This window comes from Lissotriton helveticus, chromosome 1_1 (genome assembly GCF_964261635.1).
Source record: "Lissotriton helveticus chromosome 1_1, aLisHel1.1, whole genome shotgun sequence".
In the NCBI taxonomy this organism is placed as follows: domain Eukaryota; kingdom Metazoa; phylum Chordata; class Amphibia; order Caudata; family Salamandridae; genus Lissotriton; species Lissotriton helveticus.
In genome coordinates this window covers 1721184158-1721211421 of record NC_136057.1, presented here as the reverse complement: position 1 = coordinate 1721211421, position 27264 = coordinate 1721184158, and the positions used below count along the sequence as shown (strand labels likewise).

At 43.1% G+C, this 27264-nt stretch overlaps 1 protein-coding gene across 1 annotated transcript in view; it reads left to right on the top strand.

Annotated features, from left to right (window-relative positions):
- The window catches only part of LOC144833098 (keratin, type II cytoskeletal 80-like), an 85132-nt gene that overhangs the window by 38504 nt on the left and 19364 nt on the right, over positions 1–27264 (top strand). Inside the window, exons 3-4 of the mRNA XM_078689143.1 lie at positions 21276–21336; positions 22413–22508. Coding sequence (XP_078545269.1) covers positions 21276–21336; positions 22413–22508 — 157 coding nt within the window. The remainder of the gene's footprint in view (positions 1–21275; positions 21337–22412; positions 22509–27264) is intronic.

The following is a 27264-nucleotide window of genomic DNA, read 5'->3' as shown; positions in this document are numbered from 1 at the left end:
TGCGTTTCAAGGTGGGACCAATGCATTTTCAGTTCAAAGTTCTGCCCTTCGGGCTGTGATCAGCTCCTCGTGTGTTCACGAAGGAACTGGCCCCTGTGGTGGCTCACCTGCGTCTACAAGGAGTTCAAATCTTTCCATATTTGGACGATTGCCTTCTGAAGTCTCAATCCCACCATCAGCTAAGTCAGGACACTCGCCTCTGCCAGCAAGTGTTTCAGTCCTTGGGGTTGACCATCAACATCGAAAAGTCACAGTTTGCACCTCTGCAAACCAGAACCTTCCTGGGAGCGATCCTAGACACGAAGCTCTCGAAAGCGTTCATCTCGAACGAACGACGTCAGAAGATCCTTCGTCAGGTCTCCCTCATTCGCAGAAAACAGTCCGTTTCTGTTCGAATGTTAAAGTCATTCTTGGGAATGGCGTCATCTTGTATCGCACTGATTCCAAATTGCAGGTTGCGTACCCATCCCATTCAGGAAGAACTGGACTTACAGTGGCGTCAGGTCTCCGGGTACTTCAACGACCTAGTTGCAGTCACAGCCCGCATGAGAAAGAGCTTGCTTTGGTGGGCGCAGCCAACGAATCTGGTAATGGGAATGACTTTCCTCGTCCACACACCAGATCTTACGTTGACGACGGACGCCTCCCTGGAAGGATGGGGTGCTAATCTCCAGGGCTTATCCATCAAGGGCAAGTGGACTCCGCCCCAGCGGTACTAATCATAGGACTCAAGCTGCGCCTCACGAGGCCCAAGACGTCCGAAACCGGTCCAGCGATGCTTGTGTTCCTAATCAGGGGGACCTGGCCTGAATGTTCTTATTGAAGCAGGACCAAGGCTGATTTATAAATGGTTGTTGATTCCGGTCTGCAGTAGCATGTGAGCAAAAACACACAATAGAGTGGAATGCTGCCCAGAGTCGTTATTAATGGCTGTAATTAAATCAAGCATTCCACCCACACATTGCCCTGAATGAGGTTTACAGGGAGATTGGTAGGGGATGATAAAACGTATCCGGGCTTCCTCTGTTCTGGGCACAGTGGAGCAGCAGGGGATGCTCGGAGCTGAGCAGAATAATGGTGCCACAGTATTTGTGATTGGTTTCATCTGAAATTAAAGACAAACTCACAACTTCAAACCGAATGATAAGGGATCGATGAACTGGAAATGAAGGCAGTGGCAAAAATAATCATAAATCAGATGACAAAACAGGTCATCATTAGGTCTGGAGGACATCCAGGAGAAGGGTAAACTACAGATAAGAATGGAGGGGAACTGGCAGGGATTTTTTTTTTTGGCGATAGTGGTAGAGAGCAGAATACAGGTTTGCAAAGGCCCTGTGGGTGAGAGGGATGAAGAGAATGGGAGATATGGCTCGGGGCAGGACAGTCACTCTGGATACCTGGGGGCACTTAGGGCCACATTTAATAAAAAATCGATTTTGCATTTCTTTAATTGCAATTTTAGGTAATCACTTTTTAAGGAGTGCAAAATGGTATGTAAGAAAATAGCGATTACCTAATCGAGATTCCTAAAAATTTGATAAGCACAATTAGGTAATCGGTAATAGTACTCCAGTCATCCCTATGGGCCTGAAAGCCCATGGGTGGACCAATAAGTGCAACTGGTTTTGCATTACCAAATTTGTGATTACCTAATTGGAAATCGCAAATTAGGTAATACAATAACAAGGGTGCCCAGGGGCCTATGGCTCCCCTGAAGTACCACCAAAAATGTTTTGCACATGTAAAGCGCACACATACCCTAGGGGCATGGTACTTGGTAATAGCATTTCCTAAATGCACAGTTTACATTTAGAACATGCTTGGTACATGTACTAAGGGAATCGGAATTTGCTATTTTCTATTTGTATTCGCAGTTTTAGGCAATCAAAATGTTTACGATTACCTAAAATTGCAACTACAAAGCCTTTCATATATCTTGAATGGCTATTTTGCATTTGCATACGGCCGAAATTACCGATTTGCACCGTTTGCGAATGCAAAATAGTTCTCCATATAAATGAAAGGACTCTTCCCTCCTCTCTAACATTTTTCATATTTCACGTTGTTCTCAATGTAGCCTTCTTAAAGGTTCCCAGTCATCTGATTCATTTTACTATAGCAATTGTCATATTTTTATCTTCCAACTGCAATATAACCTTTCAGGGTCTAATCATTCTTTCTCACTTCCATTCTGTCTGCCTTCTATTCCACCTCGGTGCTTTGAGAAGCCCAATGCATGCGTAGGCACTATAGAACCATCGAGTACAACCGCAACATGTAACCTTATGCCACGGAGCTGGTGGCCACGCACCAGGGGAAATGCTACTGTGCAGCCAAGCCAGTAATTTGAAGACATAGTGAAGCTTTACGATGTGCAAATATCTAACTGCATACAAACAGGGCCTTCTACATTTTCCTGATGAGCTCCCTCTAACGCAAGTGAAATATGCATTAGGAGTTTCACTGATGCCAATCGTGACGAAATGTGCACATGACTAACTGCAATGACCACAGTGATGTGTGAAAAGAGAAAAAGGGCGTTTAAAAACAGACGAAGAGCGAAATATACTACTATAAGATCCACAAAGCAATGGAAGACCAGCATCTCAGGAAAGGCTGTTAAAGGCACAGCACACACCGTGGAGAAAGTGATGCTGGCTTGTTGTCACTTGGCCAAACCATTCTTTTTTAATGTAGGTGTTTATAACAAGCATGTAAAAGGCCCTTTCATCTCTTTCTATGTTTATTAGATAAATGAGGCAAAATAAACATTTGCTCTCGCACCGGGTGAGTGTTGTGTAAAAACCCGCCTAAAATGGAGCGCGGCCTTCCGATTCTCTATCTCTGTTTGCAATCTACCTAGCAAAGCCGCGACCAAAGTTTACCTATTGTGTTTCAGCGGGAAAATAGGTGGTAAAACGTAGGCGTTGACTTGTTTGCATCTTCATAGAGGGATTGTAGTAGAACTGTGCCAAGATTTTGACAATCTTCTGCTGCTCAACCATTCATTAAATATTACAGTTAAACACCTGATTTAGATCTCGGCGGACTGGTTACTCCATCACAATGGTGACAGATATCCTGTGTGCCAAAATATAAATCCCATAGGATATAATAGGATTTATAGTTTAGCAGACAGGATACCTGTCACCGTTGTGACGGAGTGGCCCGTCCGCCGAGATCTAAACCCGGCCCCTAGTCCGAAATGTGGGCTCAAATTTTCAAAATGTGTTTCTCAATTTCCGGTTTTGGGACACCCTGATGTTTTTGTTATAGTTTCTAGACGCTGATGTGGCTGCACCTCCACACCCATAACACTATTATTAATTGTAAAAGCTAGGTTTAATTTTACCTCATTGCTCATCGCCCCTGCCAGCAGCGGCTCCAGGAGCGCCATAGGCTATCTAGTTCATCACTCCTCCTACTTGCAGATGACTGGGATCTTCTCGTTGGTTCAACTACAGAGGCATGTGCACCACAATCAGTAGCCCCCGAATATCAACATTTTTCATGAACAGTTATCTCAAGGGCCACATAGGCACTAGTATTGTGTTCCTTGTTCCCTTACTAGGACACCCCTTAGAGCCCCTGCTTTCCAGTCATGTCTATCATTCCTGCAGTTTCTATGTCACAAAGAGTACCGCTCTCACCCTTTGCACAACTTATCCAGTCCCAGTAGGGCATACCCAAGTGTGACCTGGTTCTCTTTAGGTCAAGCCTGGGCAGCGCATGCGCTGCTCCGCGAGGCATGCTGTGTTCGAGTATGGAGTTGAACCTCTGCCCATATTTGTCATTGGTTTGTGCCATTGTCCTTCGTAAATGCTGACTGATTCGTTAATAGGCCTATTAGTCCCTCCATAGTACCGCCTTGTCTTCATTGAGGACTGTACCTTTTACTACGTTGTTACACGGTACGTCTTATTTAGTCTGTAAGCACTATTTTCTTTAATTAGTTTCTCCTACTGCAGGCACGACATGCTTTCCTGCAACATTCAGCGCGCTGTGTGCTCTTTCACTTTTCAAGCAGCACATGACCATGGCGACTGCTTCTTTGCAATGCAATAGGTCTAGCATTTACAAGAGTTTAAGTTATTGGCATTGTAAATGACAATGCCTTTTATTCATGTGTTAATTATCAAAACAGAAATAAAAGGCATTGTCATTTACAACACCAATAGCTTAAACTCTGACAGATGCAAGACCTATTGCATTGCAAATGCTTGTTTTATGAGGCCTAAGAAATGATTTACCCCTCATCCCTTGCCATGAAGGCCTGACGGTCTGTGATTTTGTCACCCAGAGATCAGAAACTCAATCTTTCACCTTCCAGGATCTGGGCCCTTTCTGTTACTGTTTCTTTCTCAGATCTTCAAGCCTCACCCCTTTTCCTCTGCCCAGGCAGCAAAGAAGTTGTTAACTTTAAGGTGGTATACCTGTGGCTCACCTGCATTATCCTTCATTTAGAGGCTGCTGTCAGGGTGGCCGTGTGGGACATAGTGTGGGAGCGCGGGAATGCCCTTTCTTAGTCGGCAGGAACTTTGAGTTGTTTGAGGTGACCCCATAGTCAATAGATAATCTCAGTACATCCTCTGTTACCCCTGCTAACCATACATAGAAACATCATTGAGTGTGAACCAAAAAACAGGGTGTCTTTCAGTATATTCTGTATCATGAAGGCTTTATGCAAGAGGCTCTCTGGAGACCGATAGTTGGAAACTCACCCCTATGATTGTATCAACCACAATCCGAGTCTGACCTGCCTGCGTTGTCGCACTCAGGGACCTTCTTATGTGATTCCTTGTAGCTGTGACTATTTACGACTATACAAGATTTACCACACCCTCATGACGGTAATATAGATATAGTTTGTGGTTTGTATTATGTTAGCAGCAGTGATAGCTCACTCTTAACTCAGGTATTGTTATTTGGGAAATCACTGTAACATTTTCCACTGGACATCTGCGGTAAACCGCTTTTGTGTGAAGATGAGGTTTCAACCACTTGTGGTACTTCATTATTACTTCTGCACTGTTGATTACTGCCACACTTTACCTAATAAGGGATATATTCTCTCAAATCACTTTGCAATTTCACATCTCAGAGTGCTTCCCATGCGAAATGATGTCATACTGGATTAAGTGATCCAGCTCAACCTTCTCTTTTATCCTACACCTAGTATTTATGTTGTTGTGCCTGAAAGAATGAGAGGCGTAGCTAGCCCTGTAAAGATTCAAACCTATGAAGTACAGCTTAAGCACAAACGTCTTCAGAAGCACCATTAACTGGCTTTGCTATCTCACTGGCTTGTGAGAATAAGTGACAACTGTGTGAAAGTGCTTCCAAATCACCCGTTTTAGGAGAGGCTAAATCTTGGGCTTGATGGCGGGTTCATGGCAGTGTATTTACACTCAGAACTATAGACTGTGATGCAAAAACTTTGGTTACATTTTCAGAGGATGCACACTTATTCCAAAGTTGTCTAAAAAAAACAGTATCAGGGTGCCATTTTGAAACTCGCTCACATCAATTTATCAGAACAGACGCCATTTTGCAGAAGGGGATTTTTAATGGTGCTGGAGGTGGACTGGTTGGGATAGTGCTTTAGGGGGAGTCTTCATAACATAAGAGAAACATTATGCATTTTTTAATACACTTCTACTGTTCTGCGAAACTGGGTACATTTTAGGATCTTAAATGTATCCAATGTCTCTCCATGCTCTGTCCCTGGCCTCTCCTTTACTCTCCTCTCCATTACCTCTCATGAGGACCTTCCCTCTTAATTTTGTAAATTTTTTTTGCCATCTTTACGCAGGTGTCACCCATATATTTTTCTTGTTTCCTATTTTCACACTCCTTGTAGGGCACAGGATATCTAACTGCCTCAGTGCCATTAGCCACTGGATGGCCTTATGAGTCTTAATGCTGAAATACTCTAAACTGAGGTGCTGTATTTTCCTTCCTCATCAGCTCTTGCCTCTTTAACTGACTCATCCTCGATACCTTGATGTTTGCCTCCTCTTCTAGGAACCTTGGCGTTCTTTTTTGCCTATCAATGAACATGAAATCATTCACGTCCATGAATTCCATTGCTGCATAAAACCAAGTATTAAACATATTGAAGATCTGGCAATTTGTCCACATTTAATACAGCTAAAATAGTCCTCAACTCTGTAGTGCTAGGCAGATTGGGCCACTCTAATAGCCTATTGGTGGGCCTCCCAATATCCCTTTGCCCACGTAACACGCTCTTAAAATTTGCCACTAGAACTTTATACAGTTTCCCTGGACACACCCAGTTCATTACCTCACCCTCAAGCTGTCTCCTAAAATCAGAGGCCATATATAAGCTACTGGCTCTGGCATCCCTAGCAGTTAATGATGCTGCTGCTCCTCACTATATCGCAGACATCCTATCCCGATACACTCCGGCCACAAATCTAAGATCCACAACCTTACTTTCCTAACCACACCCAAGCTGCCCAGTGGTTGCTCTAGTTTCGTCATTTTACTTTGTTTGCTGTCTGCTTTGGAACTCTCTGGGTCAGAATTACAAGCCCCTTGCACCACTTTTGTGTTTGCCATGTTAAAAATAAAGCAAAAGTGGCGCAAAGGCCTTGTAAATAAGCCTCTCTATCCGTAAGCATTTTTGAATATCGATATCACCAGGAGTTAAAAAAGGATTGAAATATCATCTCTTGCTAAGAGAATAGTGAGAGTGAATATTCCAAACGCATCCAAAATCTCCACAAATAAGTAAAAAAGATCTGCCTTTATGGTCTCATCAGTGTAATTAAATGTGTTTGCCTTTGTTAATCCTGACCTGAATGGTTAATCTTGGTTAAGTATCATACACACTGCTCCAATTGCTTCATGTACTGACAGTTTTCTCATGTACAACGTTTTTTTTATGGCTGCTAAACAAATAAAAGAAATGATGGTCATCACATTTATAAATAACTTTTTAACCTGTTAGGATATAAGAATCTTGCATAGTACTCCACAACATTTTTTGCATTTTTCTTCATAATGTTTTCTGAAAGATGCATGTAAAAGTGCAACAGACTTTTTGTGAAATTAATTGGTTGTGTTGCCTAAAAAGTTCAGTACCTGCTCCACCACAGGCAGAGATTGGTAAGGACTGCCTCAGTGTCCCGCCGATGCTAGTCTCAAATTGGTATCTATGTTTTAGCGAGCAGAAGCAAGTGAAGGCTGCTGGTGGGTCTCCAAGCTTGGTGAGTTTTCTGCCACAAGTCAGGGCAAGTGAAGACCGCTGTCACAGTTCATTCCCTATAGCTTGTTCCAATGCCAGTGCGATAGAGCCCACTCCTCCAAGCATGAAGCCTTCAAGTTACTCAATTTCACATGTGTTTAACATCCACCACCATGTGTAACTTCTGCTTAGCACCCATATCACACACAATCTCTGCTCAGCATCGAACTCAAAAGCAATATCGGTTTAACCTATCACTCAGCCGCAGCTGGGTATCCACTGCAAACAAATGCTGCTCAACATCACTCCTCACATGCAAACGCTGACCATTCTTCCCAAACACAACCTATGATCTGCATCCACCAAAATCACAACAGGCTTAGGTGGACATGCTGCTTCAGCTCTGCTTCCAACCTGGCAGACTTCCACATCTGGCTAGCTAAGTGTCCACTCCAGCTGTGACCCCCATTCCTTATCCACTTTAAAAGTATCTGTGGTTAAAGAAGATGCAAGGTAGCCAGTAGTAAGGTGATACAGGATCCGGTTTATTCATGTCTCGTGTTACAGGTAAAGTAGGCATGACGGAAGCCCCGCTGGGAGCAGCATCCTTGATGCTCAGCCACACATTCAACTGACACTTTCTCAAACCAGCCACATGCCATCATTCTAATTACATCACAGTAACTCAGGCTGCGCAGCAGGGGACATAACACGAAGGCAAAGATGAAGGTACCACACAAACCTTCACGGACGTTCCACCCCACATGCAATTTGTCCTTACAACCAGCCGTCACAAAACCTGTGACTGACAGTTCTCGATGGAATAGAATGTTTCACCAATGCAATTCTATATCAGTATGCTCCAATAATGGCTTGTACTCCATTGACAATCTATTATAGCCAGAAGAGTGGTCCTACTCCTGTCCTTGACAGACAGAGTATAATCTGCCCCACTTGTGTAGTTTGACTTGCCATCACACCATTCTTCTGATGGGGTGTCATCTATCCGTTTATGAGATATCATGTGTTTCTGTCCTGCCATCACATATGTCTACTAGTGTAATTTCACCTGTCTATTCACAGAATATATTATGTGCCTCTTGTTATCATACCTATCTACCAATTTTATGTCGTAATTTGTTCACGGAATGTCTTGCGCGTTTCTTCTGCCACCTCTCCTGTCTATCGATATGATGTCAACTGTCCCGTGACAGAATGCCTTATACCTATGTCCTGCCAACATATCTGTCTACTGGTGGTATGTCACCTGTCCATCGACGCAACATCATTTTTTTCTTGGCAGCAGCCCAGTCACATCCTATCCTAAACACATCGGCGGACTGAGCGGGCTGTAGAGGTATCTCGGAGGTGCTAGCACTTTGACGAATGTGTGAATATAAGGCAGGACCAAACCGCCTGATCTGCATGTCACAAAAATTAAAAAAGCAGTTAAAAACCTACTGAGGACATAGTGAAGACAGGTGAGCGCATTAGGCCTCATGTCAGTGCATGGAGTGTGTGTACCTTATAGGAGCAGGGGCACTAAGCAGTAGATAAATAGCCATGACGAAGGCCCCAGACCCACATGGGCTCCTGGTGAGGGCTGAAACATGTGGGCACTTTACAAGGGGTACAACTGAACAATTATATTCAGAAAACCCCAACCCGTTCACGTTTTCTATTAATTGATTCCCCAGGTACACTCCGACTAAAGCACATTGTTTGGGTATACCTGCAGGTATTGTTATCATCACTCATCTGGTTCCCTGCATGACCAGTACTCTTTATATAAGAAAACTCATTACATCAAAGATTGAGTCTGCCCGGGCAGTACCATCTTACCCGGTGTGGATAGATGCCTATTATGAAGCATGTCACGATAAGTGAGTGAGGCGTCTACTCCAATATCTTTGGATACTCCATTGAACAAAGACAAAGCGGAGGGAAACCATCACATCCTGATAGAACCCAAGTTCTTCCCCCCTTTTCTTTATAAAAGGCCACATTTCCCAATGGGAAATCATATAGCAGTGGTTGCTTATATGTGATAAGACAGTCACATCCTATACAAATGGTGTGAATGGATGGAGAACTGTTTTCACTCCATTATGATTAGATTGTAGCACATGGTTAATGGTGGGCATTTAACACACCATCTTGCTGCTAAGTTTTTCAGACAAATGACAGAGATTTGCTGAATGAAGTGGTACTGCTTAGGACATGAGACTGGAGATTTTGGGGTGCTGTGTGCTCAATTACTACAAGCCAGTGTAACTTTGCTGATATTTGCCTATAGATACCAAGAAAGAACTGGGGTAATACATGTATTTTTACTGTCTGGTTTGGACCAATTCCTACTCTCCCTTTCCATAGACAAGAAAGTTGCTAAGAAATGATTATATGTATACTATTAGCTGTTTACAGCATATGAAGAATGAGGTACGGTAGTTAGGATGCTTTATCACCTACAGGATGCCTGGGGTTATCTGTGAGGTTAGTTCACAACAGGGATGAAGTTCATTTTACATTGTTGGGCCTTGTCTGCAAAACCTTGTTTATTTGAGGATGTCTAAGCTTTGATTTTAATCAAGCATGCGAGTAGGCCTTTGTGTTTTTAAAGCTGTGTGGGACTGTGTTCTTTCTGGGCATTTGTGACAATTGCACAAGTCGCCTTACCTTTGTATTCTGCGCAGTGTGCATTGTTATAGTGCATTTTTCTGTTCTAGGGAAAGAACAAGCGCAGTTCAATATGTTCCCATTAAAGGTAGTCAATGAGTTTCTCACAGATGATCTTGCCAAGTATCATGCCTTGTTTTGGCACCATAAGTTCCAAGTTTCTTTTCGACTTGGAAGCAGTAGGAATGAAAATTGAACCTGGTGAATCTGGGGCTATATTTCTGTCAGTGTGCAGGCTCAGAGTGGATCCATGCACCTATTTTTAAATTTTGCAGAAACCGCATCATCTGCAGCATGTTTTAGTTAACTTCGAGTTGTACTGTCTAAAACTTGTTCGCTAACTCGTGCATTTACTGAATTACTACATGCACTAAAATATGCGCAGTTTCACCAAAAGCAGCTTATGGGTATCTATAAATAGTGCGTTGGCACTGAACATTTACATATTATGGCTCTAATCATTCTGTTTGAAAAAAATGCAGCTCTATAACCATGCATTTTAAACCATCACGTTATAAACCTAATAACAGGAGGTTTGGGAGTTGTGTTTTATGAGAGGACATTGCATCTGGAGGCATGTATATGCACAGTGATCTTTGTTTTCACAAACCTGATAGCTGAGCTTTTAGAAAGATTATCTCTGTCCAATTCTCAGTGAAGGAGGGTGGAATCATGGAGGTGCTCCTTGCCCTAGGCTGAGTCCCTGCTGAGAGTTTAGCTGCAAACCTAGTGGCCACTAGGCATCAACATTCAGTGAATAGTGACTTGAAGCCATATGATGTGAGCCATGCAACCAAACACTATGAAACATAGGGCCTAGAGGTTTTTGCAGACATTGACAAGGGCATATTAAATGGCTTACTGTGGCCCAAACATCATAACGGCATTATCTATCATAGAGAAGTTCTTAGAGGTAGGGGCTGCATTTATACTGTTGGACACCAATTGGCGCCAATGCACAAATCCAGTGTTTTCTGGTTTCTACTGAAAAACAATCAGAAACATGAACAAATACCCCCACTACAAGCAATTTAAATGGGCAGTAACTCCAAATATAAAAATGTCACCCACAGAATAACTAATATCACAGTTATCTATTCATCACATTTTCAAAATTCATTCATTTTTATATACATTTTTAAAATAAATATATGTAATGCATAAATATTTTTGGTACATGGGTGTGAACACATAATAACATTCATGTATACAGTGAGCAAATAATCACAAGACAGAAGAACCCTGAAAAAAAGAGATAATTGACAATGCTATACAGGTGACCAACTAACTTACAAATAGACCAAAACTAAATAACATTAATACATCAATATAAAACTAAAAAAACTACATGACAAACAAATACCATTATACAGAAAATACATAAACAATGCACCACATATCAAAAGCGCGCGTTTTGGAAATGCCACTGCTTGAGACTTCCTTCATCAGGGCGCAGACTTCATCATTTTAGTTTGTGGCCAGGTGATATCCATCAACATTCAAGATACGCATAGTATATGTATATAAGCAGGGCTCTAAGGACTGTCTCGGAAATAATACACAGCGAAGGGCATGAGGTGGATACAAAATGTAGGTATAATGGATTTACACCAAGAGTTAAAATACGTATAGAGCAGAGGATCCAAGGACCTGCCTGTCTACCAATGTGATGTCACCGTTTCACACACGGAATCTCATGTGCTTCTCTCTGCCATCACACCTGTCTATTGATTCAGTGCCATCTATTCATCAATGCAATACCATCTGCTTCTGTCCTGCATCGCACCAGTCTGTCGGCGGGATTTCACCTGTCTATTGATGGAGTATCATGTGATTCGGTTGTGCCATCACACCTGTCTGTTGATGTCTCCTGTCCATTTGCGGAATATTGTGCTTGTGTCCTGCATAACACCTAACACAGTTGCAATGTCACCTGTTCTTTCATTGAACATCATGTGTTTCTGTCTTCTATCACACCTCCTTATCAATGCCAAGTCATCCGTCAAATCGATGGAGCATCATGTGCTTCTGTCCTGTTACAACTGTCTATTAATGGCATGTCACCTGACAGTCGATGTAATATCCGGTGCTTCTGTCTTGCCATTAGTCTGCTATTTATGAGATGTCACCTGTCCATTAAGGGAATAACCTGTGCTTCTGTCCTGCCATTAGTCTGCTATTCAAGAGATGTCACCTGTCCATTAAGGGAATATCCTGTGCTTCTGTCCTGTCATTAGTCTGCTATTTATGAGATGTCACCTGTCCATTAAGGGAATAACCTGTGCTTCTGTCCTGCCTTTAGTCTGCTATTTATGAGATGTCACCTGTCCCTTAACATTAAGCGAATGTCCTGTGCTTCTGTCCTGCCTTTAGTCTGCTAATTGTGAGATGTCACCTGTCCATTAAGGGAAGATCCCGTGCTTCTGTCCTGCCTTTAGTCTGCTATTTATGAGATGTCACCTGTCCCTTAACATTAAGCGAATGTCCTGTGCTTCTGTCCTGCCTTTAGTCTGCTAATTGTGAGATGTCACCTGTCCATTAAGGGAAGATCCCGTGCTTCTGTCCTGCCTTTAGTCTGCTATTTATGAGATGTCACCTGTCCCTTAAGGGAATATCCTGTGTTTCTGTCCTGCCATTAGTCTGCTAATTGTGAGATGTCACCTGTCCATTAAGGGAATATCCCGTGCTTCTGTCCTGCCTTTAGTCTGCTAATTGTGAGATGTCACCTGTCCATTAAGGGAAGATCCCGTGCTTCTGTCCTGCCTTTAGTCTGCTATTTATGAGATGTCACCTGTCCCTTAAGGGAATATCCTGTGTTTCTGTCCTGCCATTAGTCTGCTAATTGTGAGATGTCACCTGTCCATTAAGGGAATATCCCGTGCTTCTGTCCTGCCTTTAGTCTGCTAATTGTGAGATGTCACCTGTCCATTAAGGGAAGATCCCGTGCTTCTGTCCTGCCTTTAGTCTGCTATTTATGAGATGTCACCTGTCCCTTAAGGGAATATCCTGTGTTTCTGTCCTGCCATTAGTCTGCTAATTGTGAGATGTCACCTGTCCATTAAGGGAATATCCCGTGCTTCTGTCCTGCCTTTAGTCTGCTATTTATGAGATGTCACCTGTCCATTAAGGGAATATCCTGTGTTTCTGTCCTGCCATTAGTCTGCTATTTATGAGATGTCACCTGTCCATTAAGGGAATATCCTGTGCTTCTGTCCTGCCTTTAGTCTGCTATTTATGGGATGTCACCTGTCCATTAAGGGAATATCCTGTGTTTCTGTCCTGCCTTTAGTCTGCTATTTATGAGATGTTACCTGTCCATTAAGGGAATATCCTGTGCTTCTGTCCTGCCATTAGTCTGCTATTTATGGGATGTCACCTGTCCATTAAGGGAATATCCTGTGCTTCTGTCCTGCCATTAGTCTGCTATTTATGAGATGTCACCTGTCCATTAAGGGAATATCCTGTGCTTCTGTCCTGTCATTAGTCTGCTATTTATGAGATGTCACCTGTCCATTAAGGGTATATCCTGTGCTTCTGTCATGCCTTTAGTCTGCTATTTATGGGATGTCACATGTCCATTAAGGGAATATCCTGTGCTTCTGTCCTGCCTTTAGTCTGCTATTTATGAGATGTCACCTGTCTATTAAGGAAATATCCTGTGCTTCTGTCCTGCCTTTAGTCTGCTATTTATGAGATGTCACCTGTCCATTAAGGGAATAACCTGTGCTTCTGTCCTGCCTTTAGTCTGCTATTTATGAGATGTCACCTGTCCATTAAGGGAATATCCTGTGCTTCTGTCCTGCCTTTAGTCTGCTATTTATGGAATGCCACCTGTCCATTAAGGGAATATCCTGTGCTTCTGTCCTGCCTTTAGTCTGCTATTTATGAGATGTCACCTGTCCATTAAGGGAATATCCCGTGCTTCTGTCCTGCCATTAGTCTGCTATTTATGGGATGTCACCTGTCCATTAAGGGAATATCCCGTGCTTCTGTCCTGCCTTTAGTCTGCTATTTATGAGATGTCACCTGTCCATTAAGGGAATATCCTGTGCTTCTGTCCTGCCTTTAGTCTGCTATTTATGAGATGTCACCTGTCCATTAAGGGAATATCCTGTGTTTCTGTCCTGCCATTAGTCTGCTATTTATGAGATGTCACCTGTCCATTAAGGGAATATCCTGTGCTTCTGTCCTGCCTTTAGTCTGCTATTTATGAGATGTCACCTGTCCATTAAGGGAATATCCAGTGTTTCTGTCCTGCCTTTAGTCTGCTATTTATGAGATGTCACCTGTCCATTAAGGGAATATCCTGTGCTTCTGTCCTGCCTTTAGTCTGCTATTTATGAGATGTCACCTGTCCATTTAGGGAATATCATGTGCTTATGTCCTGCCTTTAGTCTGCTATTTATGAGATGTCACCTGTCCATTAAGGGAATATCCTGTGCTTCTGTCCTGCCATTAGCCTGCTATTTATGAGATGTCACCTGTCCATTAAGGGAATATCCTGTGCTTCTGTCCTGCCTTTAGTCTGCTATTAATGAGATGTCACCTGTCCATTAAGGGAATATCCAGTGTTTCTGTCCTGCCTTTAGTCTGCTATTTATGAGATGTCACCTGTCCATTAATTGAATATCCTGTGTTTCTGTCCTGCCTTTAGTCTGCTATTTATGAGATGTCACCTGTCCATTAAGGGAATATCCTGTGCTTCTGTCCTGCCTTTAGTCTGCTATTCATGAGATGTCACCTGTCCATTAAGGGAATAACCTGTGCTTCTGTCCTGCCTTTAGTCTGCTATTTATGATATGTCACCTGTCCATTAAGGGAATATCCTGTGGTTCTGTCCTGCCTTTAGTCTGCTATTAATGAGATGTCACCTGTCCATTAAGGGAATAACCTGTGCTTCTGTCCTGCCTTTAGTCTGCTATTTATGAGAGGTCACCTGTCCATTAAGGGAATATCCTGTGCTTCTGTCCTGCCATTAGTCTGCTATTTATGAGATGTTACCTGTCCATTAAGGGAATATCCTGTGCTTCTGTCCTGCCTTTAGTCTGCTATTTATGAGATGTCACCTGTCCATTAAGGGAATATCCAGTGTTTCTGTCCTGCCTTTAGTCTGCTATTTATGAGATGTCACCTGTCCATTAAGGGAATATCCTGTGCTTCTGACCTGCCTTTAGGCTGCTATTTATGAGATGTCATCTGTCCATTAAGGGAGTATCATGTGCTTCTGTCCTGCCTTTAGTCTGCTATTTATGGGATGTCACCTGTCCATTAACATTAAGGGAATGTCCTGTGCTTCTGTCCTGCCTTTAGTCTGCTATTTATGAGATGTCACCTGCCCATTAAGGGAATATCCTGTGCTTCTGTCCTGCCTTTAGTCTGCTATTTATGAGATGTCACCTGTCCATTTAGGGAATATCCTGTGCTTCTGTCCTGCCATTAGTCTGCTATTTATGAGATGTTACCTGTCCATTAAGGGAATATCCTGTGCTTCTGTCCTGCCTTTAGTCTGCTAATAATGAGATGTCACCTGTCCATTAAGGGAATATCCAGTGTTTCTGTCCTGCCTTTAGTCTGCTATTTATGAGATGTCACCTGTCCATTAAGGAAATATCCTGTGTTTCTGTCCTGCCTTTAGTCTGCTATTTATGAGATGTCACCTGTCCATTAAGGGAATAACCTTTGCTTCTGTCCTGCCTTTAGTCTGCTATTTATGATATGTCACCTGTCCATTAAGGGAATATCCTGTGCTTCTGTCCTGCCTTTAGTCTGCTATTTATGAGATGTCACCTGTCCATTAAGGGAATATCCTGTGCTTCTGTCCTGCCATTAGTCTGCTATTTATGAGATGTTACCTGTCCATTAAGGGAATATCCTGTGCTTCTGTCCTGCCTTTAGTCTGCTATTTATGAGATGTCATCTGTCCATTAAGGGAGTATCATGTGCTTCTGTCCTGCCTTTAGTCTGCTATTTATGGGATGTCACCTGTCCATTAACATTAAGCGAATGTCCTGTGCTTCTGTCCTGCCTTTAGTCTGCTATTTATGAGATGACACCTGTCCATTAAGGGAATATCCTGTGCTTCTGTCCTGCCTTTAGTCTGCTATTTATGAGATGTCACCTGTCCATTAAGGGAATATCCTGTGCTTCTGTCCTGCCTTTAGTCTGCTATTTATGAGATGACACCTGTCCATTAAGGGAATATCCTGTGCTTCTGTCCTGCCTTTAGTCTGCTATTTATGGGATGCCACCTGTCCATTAAGGGAATATCCTGTGCTTCTGTCCTGCCTTTAGTCTGCTATTTATGAGATGTCACCTGTCCATTAAGGGAATATCCCGTGCTTCTGTCCTGCCTTTAGTCTGCTAATTGTGAGATGTCACCTGTCCATTAAGGGAAGATCCCGTGCTTCTGTCCTGCCTTTAGTCTGCTATTTATGAGATGTCACCTGTCCCTTAAGGGAATATCCTGTGTTTCTGTCCTGCCATTAGTCTGCTAATTGTGAGATGTCACCTGTCCATTAAGGGAATGTCCCGTGCTTCTGTCCTGCCTTTAGTCTGCTAATTGTGAGATGTCACCTGTCCATTAAGGGAAGATCCCGTGCTTCTGTCCTGCCTTTAGTCTGCTATTTATGAGATGTCACCTGTCCCTTAAGGGAATATCCTGTGTTTCTGTCCTGCCATTAGTCTGCTAATTGTGAGATGTCACCTGTCCATTAAGGGAATATCCCGTGCTTCTGTCCTGCCTTTAGTCTGCTATTTATGAGATGTCACCTGTCCATTAAGGGAATATCCTGTGTTTCTGTCCTGCCATTAGTCTGCTATTTATGAGATGTCACCTGTCCATTAAGGGAATATCCTGTGCTTCTGTCCTGCCTTTAGTCTGCTATTTATGGGATGTCACCTGTCCATTAAGGGAATATCCTGTGTTTCTGTCCTGCCTTTAGTCTGCTATTTATGAGATGTTACCTGTCCATTAAGGGAATATCCTGTGCTTCTGTCCTGCCATTAGTCTGCTATTTATGGGATGTCACCTGTCCATTAAGGGAATATCCTGTGCTTCTGTCCTGCCATTAGTCTGCTATTTATGAGATGTCACCTGTCCATTAAGGGAATATCCTGTGCTTCTGTCCTGTCATTAGTCTGCTATTTATGAGATGTCACCTGTCCATTAAGGGTATATCCTGTGCTTCTGTCATGCCTTTAGTCTGCTATTTATGGGATGTCACATGTCCATTAAGGGAATATCCTGTGCTTCTGTCCTGCCTTTAGTCTGCTATTTATGAGATGTCACCTGTCTATTAAGGAAATATCCTGTGCTTCTGTCCTGCCTTTAGTCTGCTATTTATGAGATGTCACCTGTCCATTAAGGGAATAACCTGTGCTTCTGTCCTGCCTTTAGTCTGCTATTTATGAGATGTCACCTGTCCATTAAGGGAATATCCTGTGCTTCTGTCCTGCCTTTAGTCTGCTATTTATGGAATGCCACCTGTCCATTAAGGGAATATCCTGTGCTTCTGTCCTGCCTTTAGTCTGCTATTTATGAGATGTCACCTGTCCATTAAGGGAATATCCCGTGCTTCTGTCCTGCCATTAGTCTGCTATTTATGGGATGTCACCTGTCCATTAAGGGAATATCCCGTGCTTCTGTCCTGCCTTTAGTCTGCTATTTATGAGATGTCACCTGTCCATTAAGGGAATATCCTGTGCTTCTGTCCTGCCTTTAGTCTGCTATTTATGAGATGTCACCTGTCCATTAAGGGAATATCCTGTGTTTCTGTCCTGCCATTAGTCTGCTATTTATGAGATGTCACCTGTCCATTAAGGGAATATCCTGTGCTTCTGTCCTGCCTTTAGTCTGCTATTTATGAGATGTCACCTGTCCATTAAGGGAATATCCAGTGTTTCTGTCCTGCCTTTAGTCTGCTATTTATGAGATGTCACCTGTCCATTAAGGGAATATCCTGTGCTTCTGTCCTGCCTTTAGTCTGCTATTTATGAGATGTCACCTGTCCATTTAGGGAATATCATGTGCTTATGTCCTGCCTTTAGTCTGCTATTTATGAGATGTCACCTGTCCATTAAGGGAATATCCTGTGCTTCTGTCCTGCCATTAGCCTGCTATTTATGAGATGTCACCTGTCCATTAAGGGAATATCCTGTGCTTCTGTCCTGCCTTTAGTCTGCTATTAATGAGATGTCACCTGTCCATTAAGGGAATATCCAGTGTTTCTGTCCTGCCTTTAGTCTGCTATTTATGAGATGTCACCTGTCCATTAAGGGAATATCCTGTGTTTCTGTCCTGCCTTTAGTCTGCTATTTATGAGATGTCACCTGTCCATTAAGGGAATATCCTGTGCTTCTGTCCTGCCTTTAGTCTGCTATTTATGAGATGTCACCTGTCCATTAAGGGAATAACCTGTGCTTCTGTCCTGCCTTTAGTCTGCTATTTATGATATGTCACCTGTCCATTAAGGGAATATCCTGTGGTTCTGTCCTGCCTTTAGTCTGCTATTAATGAGATGTCACCTGTCCATTAAGGGAATAACCTGTGCTTCTGTCCTGCCTTTAGTCTGCTATTTATGAGAGGTCACCTGTCCATTAAGGGAATATCCTGTGCTTCTGTCCTGCCATTAGTCTGCTATTTATGAGATGTTACCTGTCCATTAAGGGAATATCCTGTGCTTCTGTCCTGCCTTTAGTCTGCTATTTATGAGATGTCACCTGTCCATTAAGGGAATATCCAGTGTTTCTGTCCTGCCTTTAGTCTGCTATTTATGAGATGTCACCTGTCCATTAAGGGAATATCCTGTGCTTCTGTCCTGCCTTTAGTCTGCTATTTATGGGATGTCACCTGTCCATTAACATTAAGGGAATGTCCTGTGCTTCTGTCCTGCCTTTAGTCTGCTATTTATGAGATGTCACCTGCCCATTAAGGGAATATCCTGTGCTTCTGTCCTGCCTTTAGTCTGCTATTTATGAGATGTCACCTGTCCATTTAGGGAATATCATGTGCTTATGTCCTGCCTTTAGTCTGCTATTTATGAGATGTCACCTGTCCATTAAGGGAATATCCTGTGCTTCTGTCCTGCCATTAGTCTGCTATTTATGAGATGTTACCTGTCCATTAAGGGAATATCCTGTGCTTCTGTCCTGCCTTTAGTCTGCTAATAATGAGATGTCACCTGTCCATTAAGGGAATATCCAGTGTTTCTGTCCTGCCTTTAGTCTGCTATTTATGAGATGTCACCTGTCCATTAAGGAAATATCCTGTGTTTCTGTCCTGCCTTTAGTCTGCTATTTATGAGATGTCACCTGTCCATTAAGGGAATAACCTTTGCTTCTGTCCTGCCTTTAGTCTGCTATTTATGATATGTCACCTGTCCATTAAGGGAATATCCTGTGCTTCTGTCCTGCCTTTAGTCTGCTATTAATGAGTTGTCACCTGTCCATTAAGGGAATAACCTGTGCTTCTGTCCTGCCTTTAGTCTGCTATTTATGAGATGTCACCTGTCCATTAAGGGAATATCCTGTGCTTCTGTCCTGCCATTAGTCTGCTATTTATGAGATGTTACCTGTCCATTAAGGGAATATCCTGTGCTTCTGTCCTGCCTTTAGTCTGCTATTTATGAGATGTCACCTGTCCATTAAGGGAATATCCAGTGTTTCTGTCCTGCCTTTAGTCTGCTATTTATGAGATGTTACCTGTCCATTAAGGGAATATCCTGTGCTTCTGTCCTGCCTTTAGTCTGCTATTTATGAGATGTCACCTGTCCATTAAGGGAATATCCTGTGCTTCTGTCCTGCCATTAGTCTGCTATTTATGAGATGTTACCTGTCCATTAAGGGAATATCCTGTGCTTCTGTCCTGCCTTTAGTCTGCTATTTATGAGATGTCATCTGTCCATTAAGGGAGTATCATGTGCTTCTGTCCTGCCTTTAGTCTGCTATTTATGGGATGTCACCTGTCCATTAACATTAAGCGAATGTCCTGTGCTTCTGTCCTGCCTTTAGTCTGCTATTTATGAGATGACACCTGTCCATTAAGGGAATATCCTGTGCTTCTGTCCTGCCTTTAGTCTGCTATTTATGAGATGTCACCTGTCCATTAAGGGAATATCCTGTGCTTCTGTCCTACCTTTAGTCTGCTATTTATAGGATGTCACCTGTCCATTAACATTAAGGGAATGTCCTGTGCTTCTGTCCTGCCATTAGTCTGCTATTTATGAGATGTCACCTGTCCATTAAGGGAATAACATGTGCTTCAGTCCTGCCATTAGTCTGCTATTTATGAGATGTCACCTGTCCATTAAGGGAATATCCTGTGTTTCTGTCCTGCCATTAGTCTGCTATTTATGGGATGCCACCTGTCCATTAAGGGAATATCCTGTGCTTCTGTCCTGCCTTTAGTCTGCTATTTATGAGATGTCACCTGTCCATTAAGGGAATATCCTGTGCTTCTGTCCTGCCTTTAGTCTGCTATTTATGAGATGTCACCTGTCCATTAAGGGAATATCCTGTGCTTCTGTCCTGCCATTAGTCTGCTATTTATGAGATGTCACCTGTCCATTAAGGGAATATCCTGTGCTTCTGTCCTGCCATTAGTCTGCTATTTATGAGATGTTACCTGTCCATTAAGGGAATATCCAGTGTTTCTGTCCTGCCTTTAGTCTGCTATTTATGAGATGTCACCTGTCCATTAAGGGAATATTCTGTGCTTCTCGCCTGCTGTCATGCTAGGCCTGGGTGAAATTCCAGTGACGCAGGCATAATCTCTTTTTGTGCTTGTTTGTGAAAGTTCTGAAATTACGCTGTTGTACTACATTGCAAATGATATGCCATTTGCGGCAAAAATGTACACAACGCACATAGGAGGAACATGAATGACCACCAGAATGCAAGCTGCTTTATGTTTGTAGCGTTTGTGTTTTTTGTGCTTTTATAAACATGAAATACGTCTTAGCACATATTTGGCACACACCTACATTATACCTGTCACTTAATTAAATATCACGTGCTTGTGTCCTGCAACCATGCCCGTCTGTCGATGGGATATCACCTGCCAATCAACAGGATATCATGTGCTTGTCAGCTGTCACTCTGCCTTTCTGTCTAAAACTGGTAATTCACCTCTCCTGTCCTTAGTAAATGGTGTGTTCAAGCATAGGTTAACATCGATATATGTCCAACAACTGCCATGCCTTCTATTCCATAGATTGAATATCGTAGCACTGGCGTTTGGTATGTTACTTTGAATGAATGCTCTTTTTCTAACATATGCATCTTTTGTGCGCTAAAGTGAACATAATGACCTAAGAGCAAAGCAGTAAAGGAAAGAACATATTAACTCCTAAGATGTCACTGACGCTCACTTTCTCACTTTCTCTCTCAGGTTCGAGGATGAAATCAGTACCCACACACAGCTTGAATATGACTTTGTGCAAGCAAAGAAGGTAAAGTGGGATCAATATCTGTCCTCCCCACCCCACCCCACCCCTATCGGCGTCGGCTTCACCCACCAGACTTATACCAGTGCACCCAATGACTGAAGGCCACGGCCCTCTGTCTCTTGCCACTGCTCTCTGGCTCTTTCTCTGTCACTTTCTCCCTTTCTGCCTCTTTCAATCACTCTCTGTCAACCTCTCTTCCTCGCTCTCTGTTTCGTTGTCTCGCCCTCCTTCTCTATTTCTTGATTTCTCTCTTGCTTCTTCTCCCTACCGCTCAGTTCTTGTCTGTCTTTTTTCCCTCTCAGTCTATCTTTCTATCTTTTGTCCCCCCACCCGCCTCTCTTTATATCTTTCCCCGTCTCTCCTTCTGTCATCCGCTGTCTGTCACTCGGTCTGTCTCTGTTCCTTTATATCTGTTTTTTTCTTTCTCCATCTCACAGTCTGTGTCTGTCTCTTTCCTTCTCTCAGGATTTTTCTTTCTTGTTCTCCTAACTCGCACTGTTTCTCACTCGCTCCCTCTTTTAGTCCATCTGCCGCTTTCTGTCTCGCAGTGTTTATTTATCTCTCACTCTGCCCCTCTCTGCCTCTTCTCATTCCCTACATATCTCTCTTTCTCTCTGCTTCCATCTCTCTGTTTCTTTGGCTCTCTTTGCCTCTATCTCTTTCTGTCTCTCTCTCACTCTTTGCCTCACTGTGTCTCGCTCGCTTCCTCTCAGTTCATATTAGCGATATCATGAAAGTCAATCTTTGAAGTCGATATGCAAACAAAAATATAGTTAGACGTTATTGCAGTTTGTACACAGAAGAGCCATTGCCAAGGAGGTGTGTCTTGGAGCCCAACTTTATTGGTCTAATTTGATATTAAGCCAATTTCTTGCGATTGTACTAATGGTCATCTTTAGCTTTTGTTGCTGCTCATTCACTCACTCGCTCATTGCCAACTTCTAGGTCCTTGGTGTGAAAGCTCCTGGTCATATGTCTCAATAGGAGTTAGGCGCACAGAGAACAGTGTGATAAATGGTGCCCAGATCATGTTGTTGACACAGACGTTTATGCCTTGATGTTCTGATCTCTCGTTACAGGATTTGGATACCTGCAGCCTGGAAAAGAGTGAACTGGAGGCAAGAAAGAAAGAGGCCCTGGAGACAATGGAACTGATGAGAGCCGTTTATAAGCATGTAAGCAATGCATACCTTAAAAATCTCGGATGTAAACATCAATGCTCCTGCTCTAACCAACCAGTAGAGATCGCCAGCAATGAGTCTCACAAAAGGAGTCCCGAGGGTGTGCTCGGACAGTTGAGGTTCAGACCTAGCCACACTGTCCTAACATCAATGGATCCAATCCAGCAGTCTCGGCCGCCAAAACGAGTCCCAGACAATGCAGTAACTGAACTAGTGTTGATGGCCATACCCTCAATCATAGTCTAAACCAATCCGATCTATACACTCAAGCACTTAAACTATGGCCGTGTATACACTGGAACACTGCAACGCCAACCCCCTTACAAAACAACGAGTGCTGGCTACAAGTTCCCAACGGGTGCCTAGAGGCTGTCACCGCTCTGATAAGCCTCAACCCAAGCCAACCTAGCCACTCACTACAGCCTCAAACAAAATCTCTTAGGCCCCAAAAGGCAGATGTTCAAACCAACATACATTCCCTGACAGGATTTTGAAACACAGACCATTTGCTACATGAGTAGAGTCCCAAACTAAGCACCCCATTCCCAAACCCAGCACGTTCCTGATGGGAGTACTAAAGACTGTCGGTCTTTAACATTAATTTCAACTGAGCGGATCCCCTATAAGGAAACATGCCTGTCACACTCTCAGGCAGCAGACTTGAGCCAAAACATCTCCGTCGAGCACATGGGCCACTCTTAGAGTACTTTGCAGATTCTAGACCACTGCAGATTCTTCTTATGTAGAGCACCTGCATACCTATCACAGAAACTGCGGTTAGATTAGCGGAAGTCCGGGGGGAGCTCAGTGGATGGAGTAGGAGGAGGGAAGTCACTATCTGGCGTGGGCAGGATAGTATTTGCGAGAATTATTTGCTTTTTTTTTTAATTTATAAAGATTTATTGAAATCTAAACAGCCCTAAAAAGAGTATGAAACAACAAGCCCTTCTCTATCAAAAAACCCAAACTAGCACATCCTAACAGAGACCAAGCCAAGGAAACCCCCACACTCTAGGATTCTAGAATCATGATCCCACTAGACCTTAAAGTACTAGACGCCGCCCATGCAGATCCATTTCAACAGCATCAAACCAGGCCTCCACCCAGCAAGCATTTACACAGAGGACCTCTCCAAAATAGGCCCTACATCATGCATTCCTGTGCACCTTCTCCAACATGTGGCCTGTATCATGCATCCGCCCTGGAACTTTTCAAACATAGGTCTTGTGCCATACATCCTCTCTGCAACATAAGCCCCAAACCAAGCATCTCACTGCAACTTCTCAAGTCAAAGTCCTGTAACATGCTTGCACTAAGCAACTTCTCATACATAAGATCTATAAGCTGCATTTCATTTGCATCTTATCCAACATACTTCCTGCACCATGCATCCTCTTTGCACTTTTCCCCACATTTACTCTGCAACATGCATTTCCTAATTAACTTACACAGCATATGTACTGCACAAAACATCCTTCCTGCAACATCTCTCTGCATTAGATTTGTACCATACCCCCTCATCAGTAATTTCTTGAACATAGAGCCTATAACATTTTCCGACATACACCTTGGACCATGCACCCCCGCCCCCAGCAACTTCTTCAACATAAGTCCTGTACCATCACTCCCTTACAATTTCTCCAAAATAGATTATGTCCCATGTGTTACTTCAGCAACTTCCCCTTCATATGTCCTGTATTTTGCATCTCCACAGCAATGTTTCCAACAAAAGCCCTGCACCATGCATGACCTCACAAGTACTTTAACATACGTCATGTACCAGCCATTCCCTCAGCAACTTCTCCAACATGAGCCCTGTACCATACATCCTCTCATTTACTTCTCCAACGTAAATTGTGTACCATGCACCCCTTCAGCATCGTCTCCAATGTGAGTTCCATACCATGCATTTTCGCAGCAGCTTCCCCAATAGGTATTTTGCTGTACAGCCAATCAGCAGCAGCTCAACCCTGGGATCTACACTGAGGGAGACTGCACACATTTCTTCGAACCTATATGGGCATGTGCCAAGCATCGGCTGGATAGAACCAAAGAGCCAAGCATTTTCCACCATCAGTACTCCTTGTCCAAATCACTTCCTAACAGCAGAACAAACGAAGAAAATAAGTTCTATAATGAGCACCTCCCTGCCAAGAGTCCTCAACCAAATACTTTGCTCAAACAAGTTGACCAACTATGGGGTAGATTTACTAACATTTGCACAAACATTAACCAACTTTCTATTTAGAACGTGTTTGCCAACAACATAATCGGCCTCATACATGCAAATGGCTTGCAATTATGATATTACAATGAGGAGGAGATTGCCGACCGTTTTAACAACTGTATTTTTCAAGTCAACATCTGGATGCAATCCAATTGTCTAAAACTCAACGGTGGCAAGACCGAAGTACTGCTGTTGGGAGCTAATCCTCCGGTCTGGTCCCCGAAATGGTGTCCGACAGAGCTGGGTGAGTGCCCAACACCTGTATTAAAGGCAAAAAATGTGGGGGTGACCTTTGTCTGTCGGCTGACCTTTGACAGCCAGATCAACTGTCTTACCGCCAGTTTCTGGGCCACTCTAAAAATGATCAGAAAGATCCGTTCCTTCATCACCCCTGAGGCTCTAAAAACATTGGTGACTGCCCTCACTATCTCTAGGCTAGATTATGGCAATGCCCTTTACATGGGGATCTAAACACAACATCTGAGAAAGCTCCAACGTCTGCAGAACGCAGCCGCAAGACTGATTGTGGACATTCCCAAACATGAATCAATATCACAGCAACTAGGAGTTCTGCACTGGTTGTCGGTAAGGAAAAGAATAATTGTTAAGTCACTGTGTATCACGTTTAAGGCGCTCCAAGGAAGGGGCCCTTCTTACCTGACGTCATGCATAAAATACTATGTGCCGTCCTGGAACCTTAGATCTGCACAACTTAAACTGCTGCAGGTCCCCAGGTTTAAGCATGCACGGTGGAGAGGAAGGAGCTTCCTGCTAAGATCTGCAAAATCGTGGAATCTTCTTCCACTAACAATTAAAAACAGCCCGAATCTCTAATCATTTAGGAAATCAGTAAAAACATGGTTATTCCTAGCACACCTCTAATTTTATTTCTGCACACCCTCTCTGCACGTCCCTCTGAGTCCTTCAGCGCCAAGACGCCTCCGGGCATTCGCTGCGCTTTATAAATCCAAAAATCAAATCAAATTATAAAAGAGATTTCTCTTTGCACCAAGGCCCAAAGGCTACAGAACTGTATCCTGCATGACTCTGGTGCCCGTGGCATATTCTCTAGTCCACCTGCATTTCTGCAGAGGACCGCCCTTGAGTAAATTCCTTGATATTGTTTTAGGTCGAGCATTCGAGACCGCTTGTATATACTTTAGTATATACTTATATGTGTATGTACTTTGTGGGCTCTGGAGATCATCCCTAGGACATGTCTGCTTCCGCTTTGGGACATTTTTTCTGTTCAACTGCCTCTATTTAACTGTCTTGAGAGAAAATGACCAGCACAGGTCAGTAAAATACCAGAACTGCTTTCTGCTGAGGAACTTTTTAAAATTTTTCTGGCAACTGCCTCTATTTAACTTTCTTGATAGAAAACGACCATCAGAGGTCAGTAAAATACCAGAATCACTTTAGCATTCTCTAGATTCCAGTCCATAGAAATTGGCTTCCATGAGCACCCTTAGACAATAATATATTTTTTTAATCTTGTATTTTCAGTGATATGACCTGCGCAAGCCCTGATTTTATGTTAAAAACAGAGCTTTGGACTATACCATTTCCCGCTGAAAGGCAATATTTCTCTCCATGTGTTCTCATACCTGCCATGTCATGTAGTTTAGTGCTTACTTTCCCTCCATGTTAAAGAACAGTAGATGTTTCAGCACCCAGTCTAATGTGCTGCATAGCTAAATACATATAAGGTCCCAAAGGTGAGACCGATTGCATTGCAAATGCTTGTTTATTGTTACACTCATTACGCATATTGAAAAAAACATATGTGACCCATCCCAAATTTAGCCTCTTTTTTTGCCAGTTTTCATCTGTTGTTACTATCCCATATAATGTTAGTCAGTACTACTTAGCATGACTTTAGTAGGTATGAATTTGCGTAAAACCCTGTAGGTGTTTGCCATGCTCTTGCTGGTATTGCCCACTTTACATACATTAACAGGGTTTTCATGGCATGTTTCGCGGTGCTCTTTTATACCTGCGTTCATAGATCTTTTTAGTGCAAAAACCTTTTGTGTGCGAAAGGTGACTGGCGCCATAATTCGTGTCACCCAGCGACTTGCGATCACTTGCACAAAACTTTAGTAAATCCCTGGCCTAAATACCCTAAATCCAGTAATGTGCTGTATCAAGACCCTCATCATAAATACACCCCTAACATGCACCATCCATTAGTTTACTTACACCACCCAATAATTCTGAGCCCAGCAAGTCCACCCGTAACATGCACCATCCATCAATTTACTTGCACCACCCAGTAATCCTGAACCCAGCAGCACCGGTAACATGCACCATCCATCAGTTTACTTGCACCACCCAGTAATCCTGAACCCAGCAGCACCGGTAACATGCACCATCCATCAGTTTACTTGCACCATCCAGTAATCCTGAACCCAGCAGCACCGGTAACATGCACCATCCATCAGTTTACTTGCACCACCCCCTAATCTTGAACCCAGCAGCACCGGTAACATGCACCATCCATCGGTTTACTTGCACCACCCA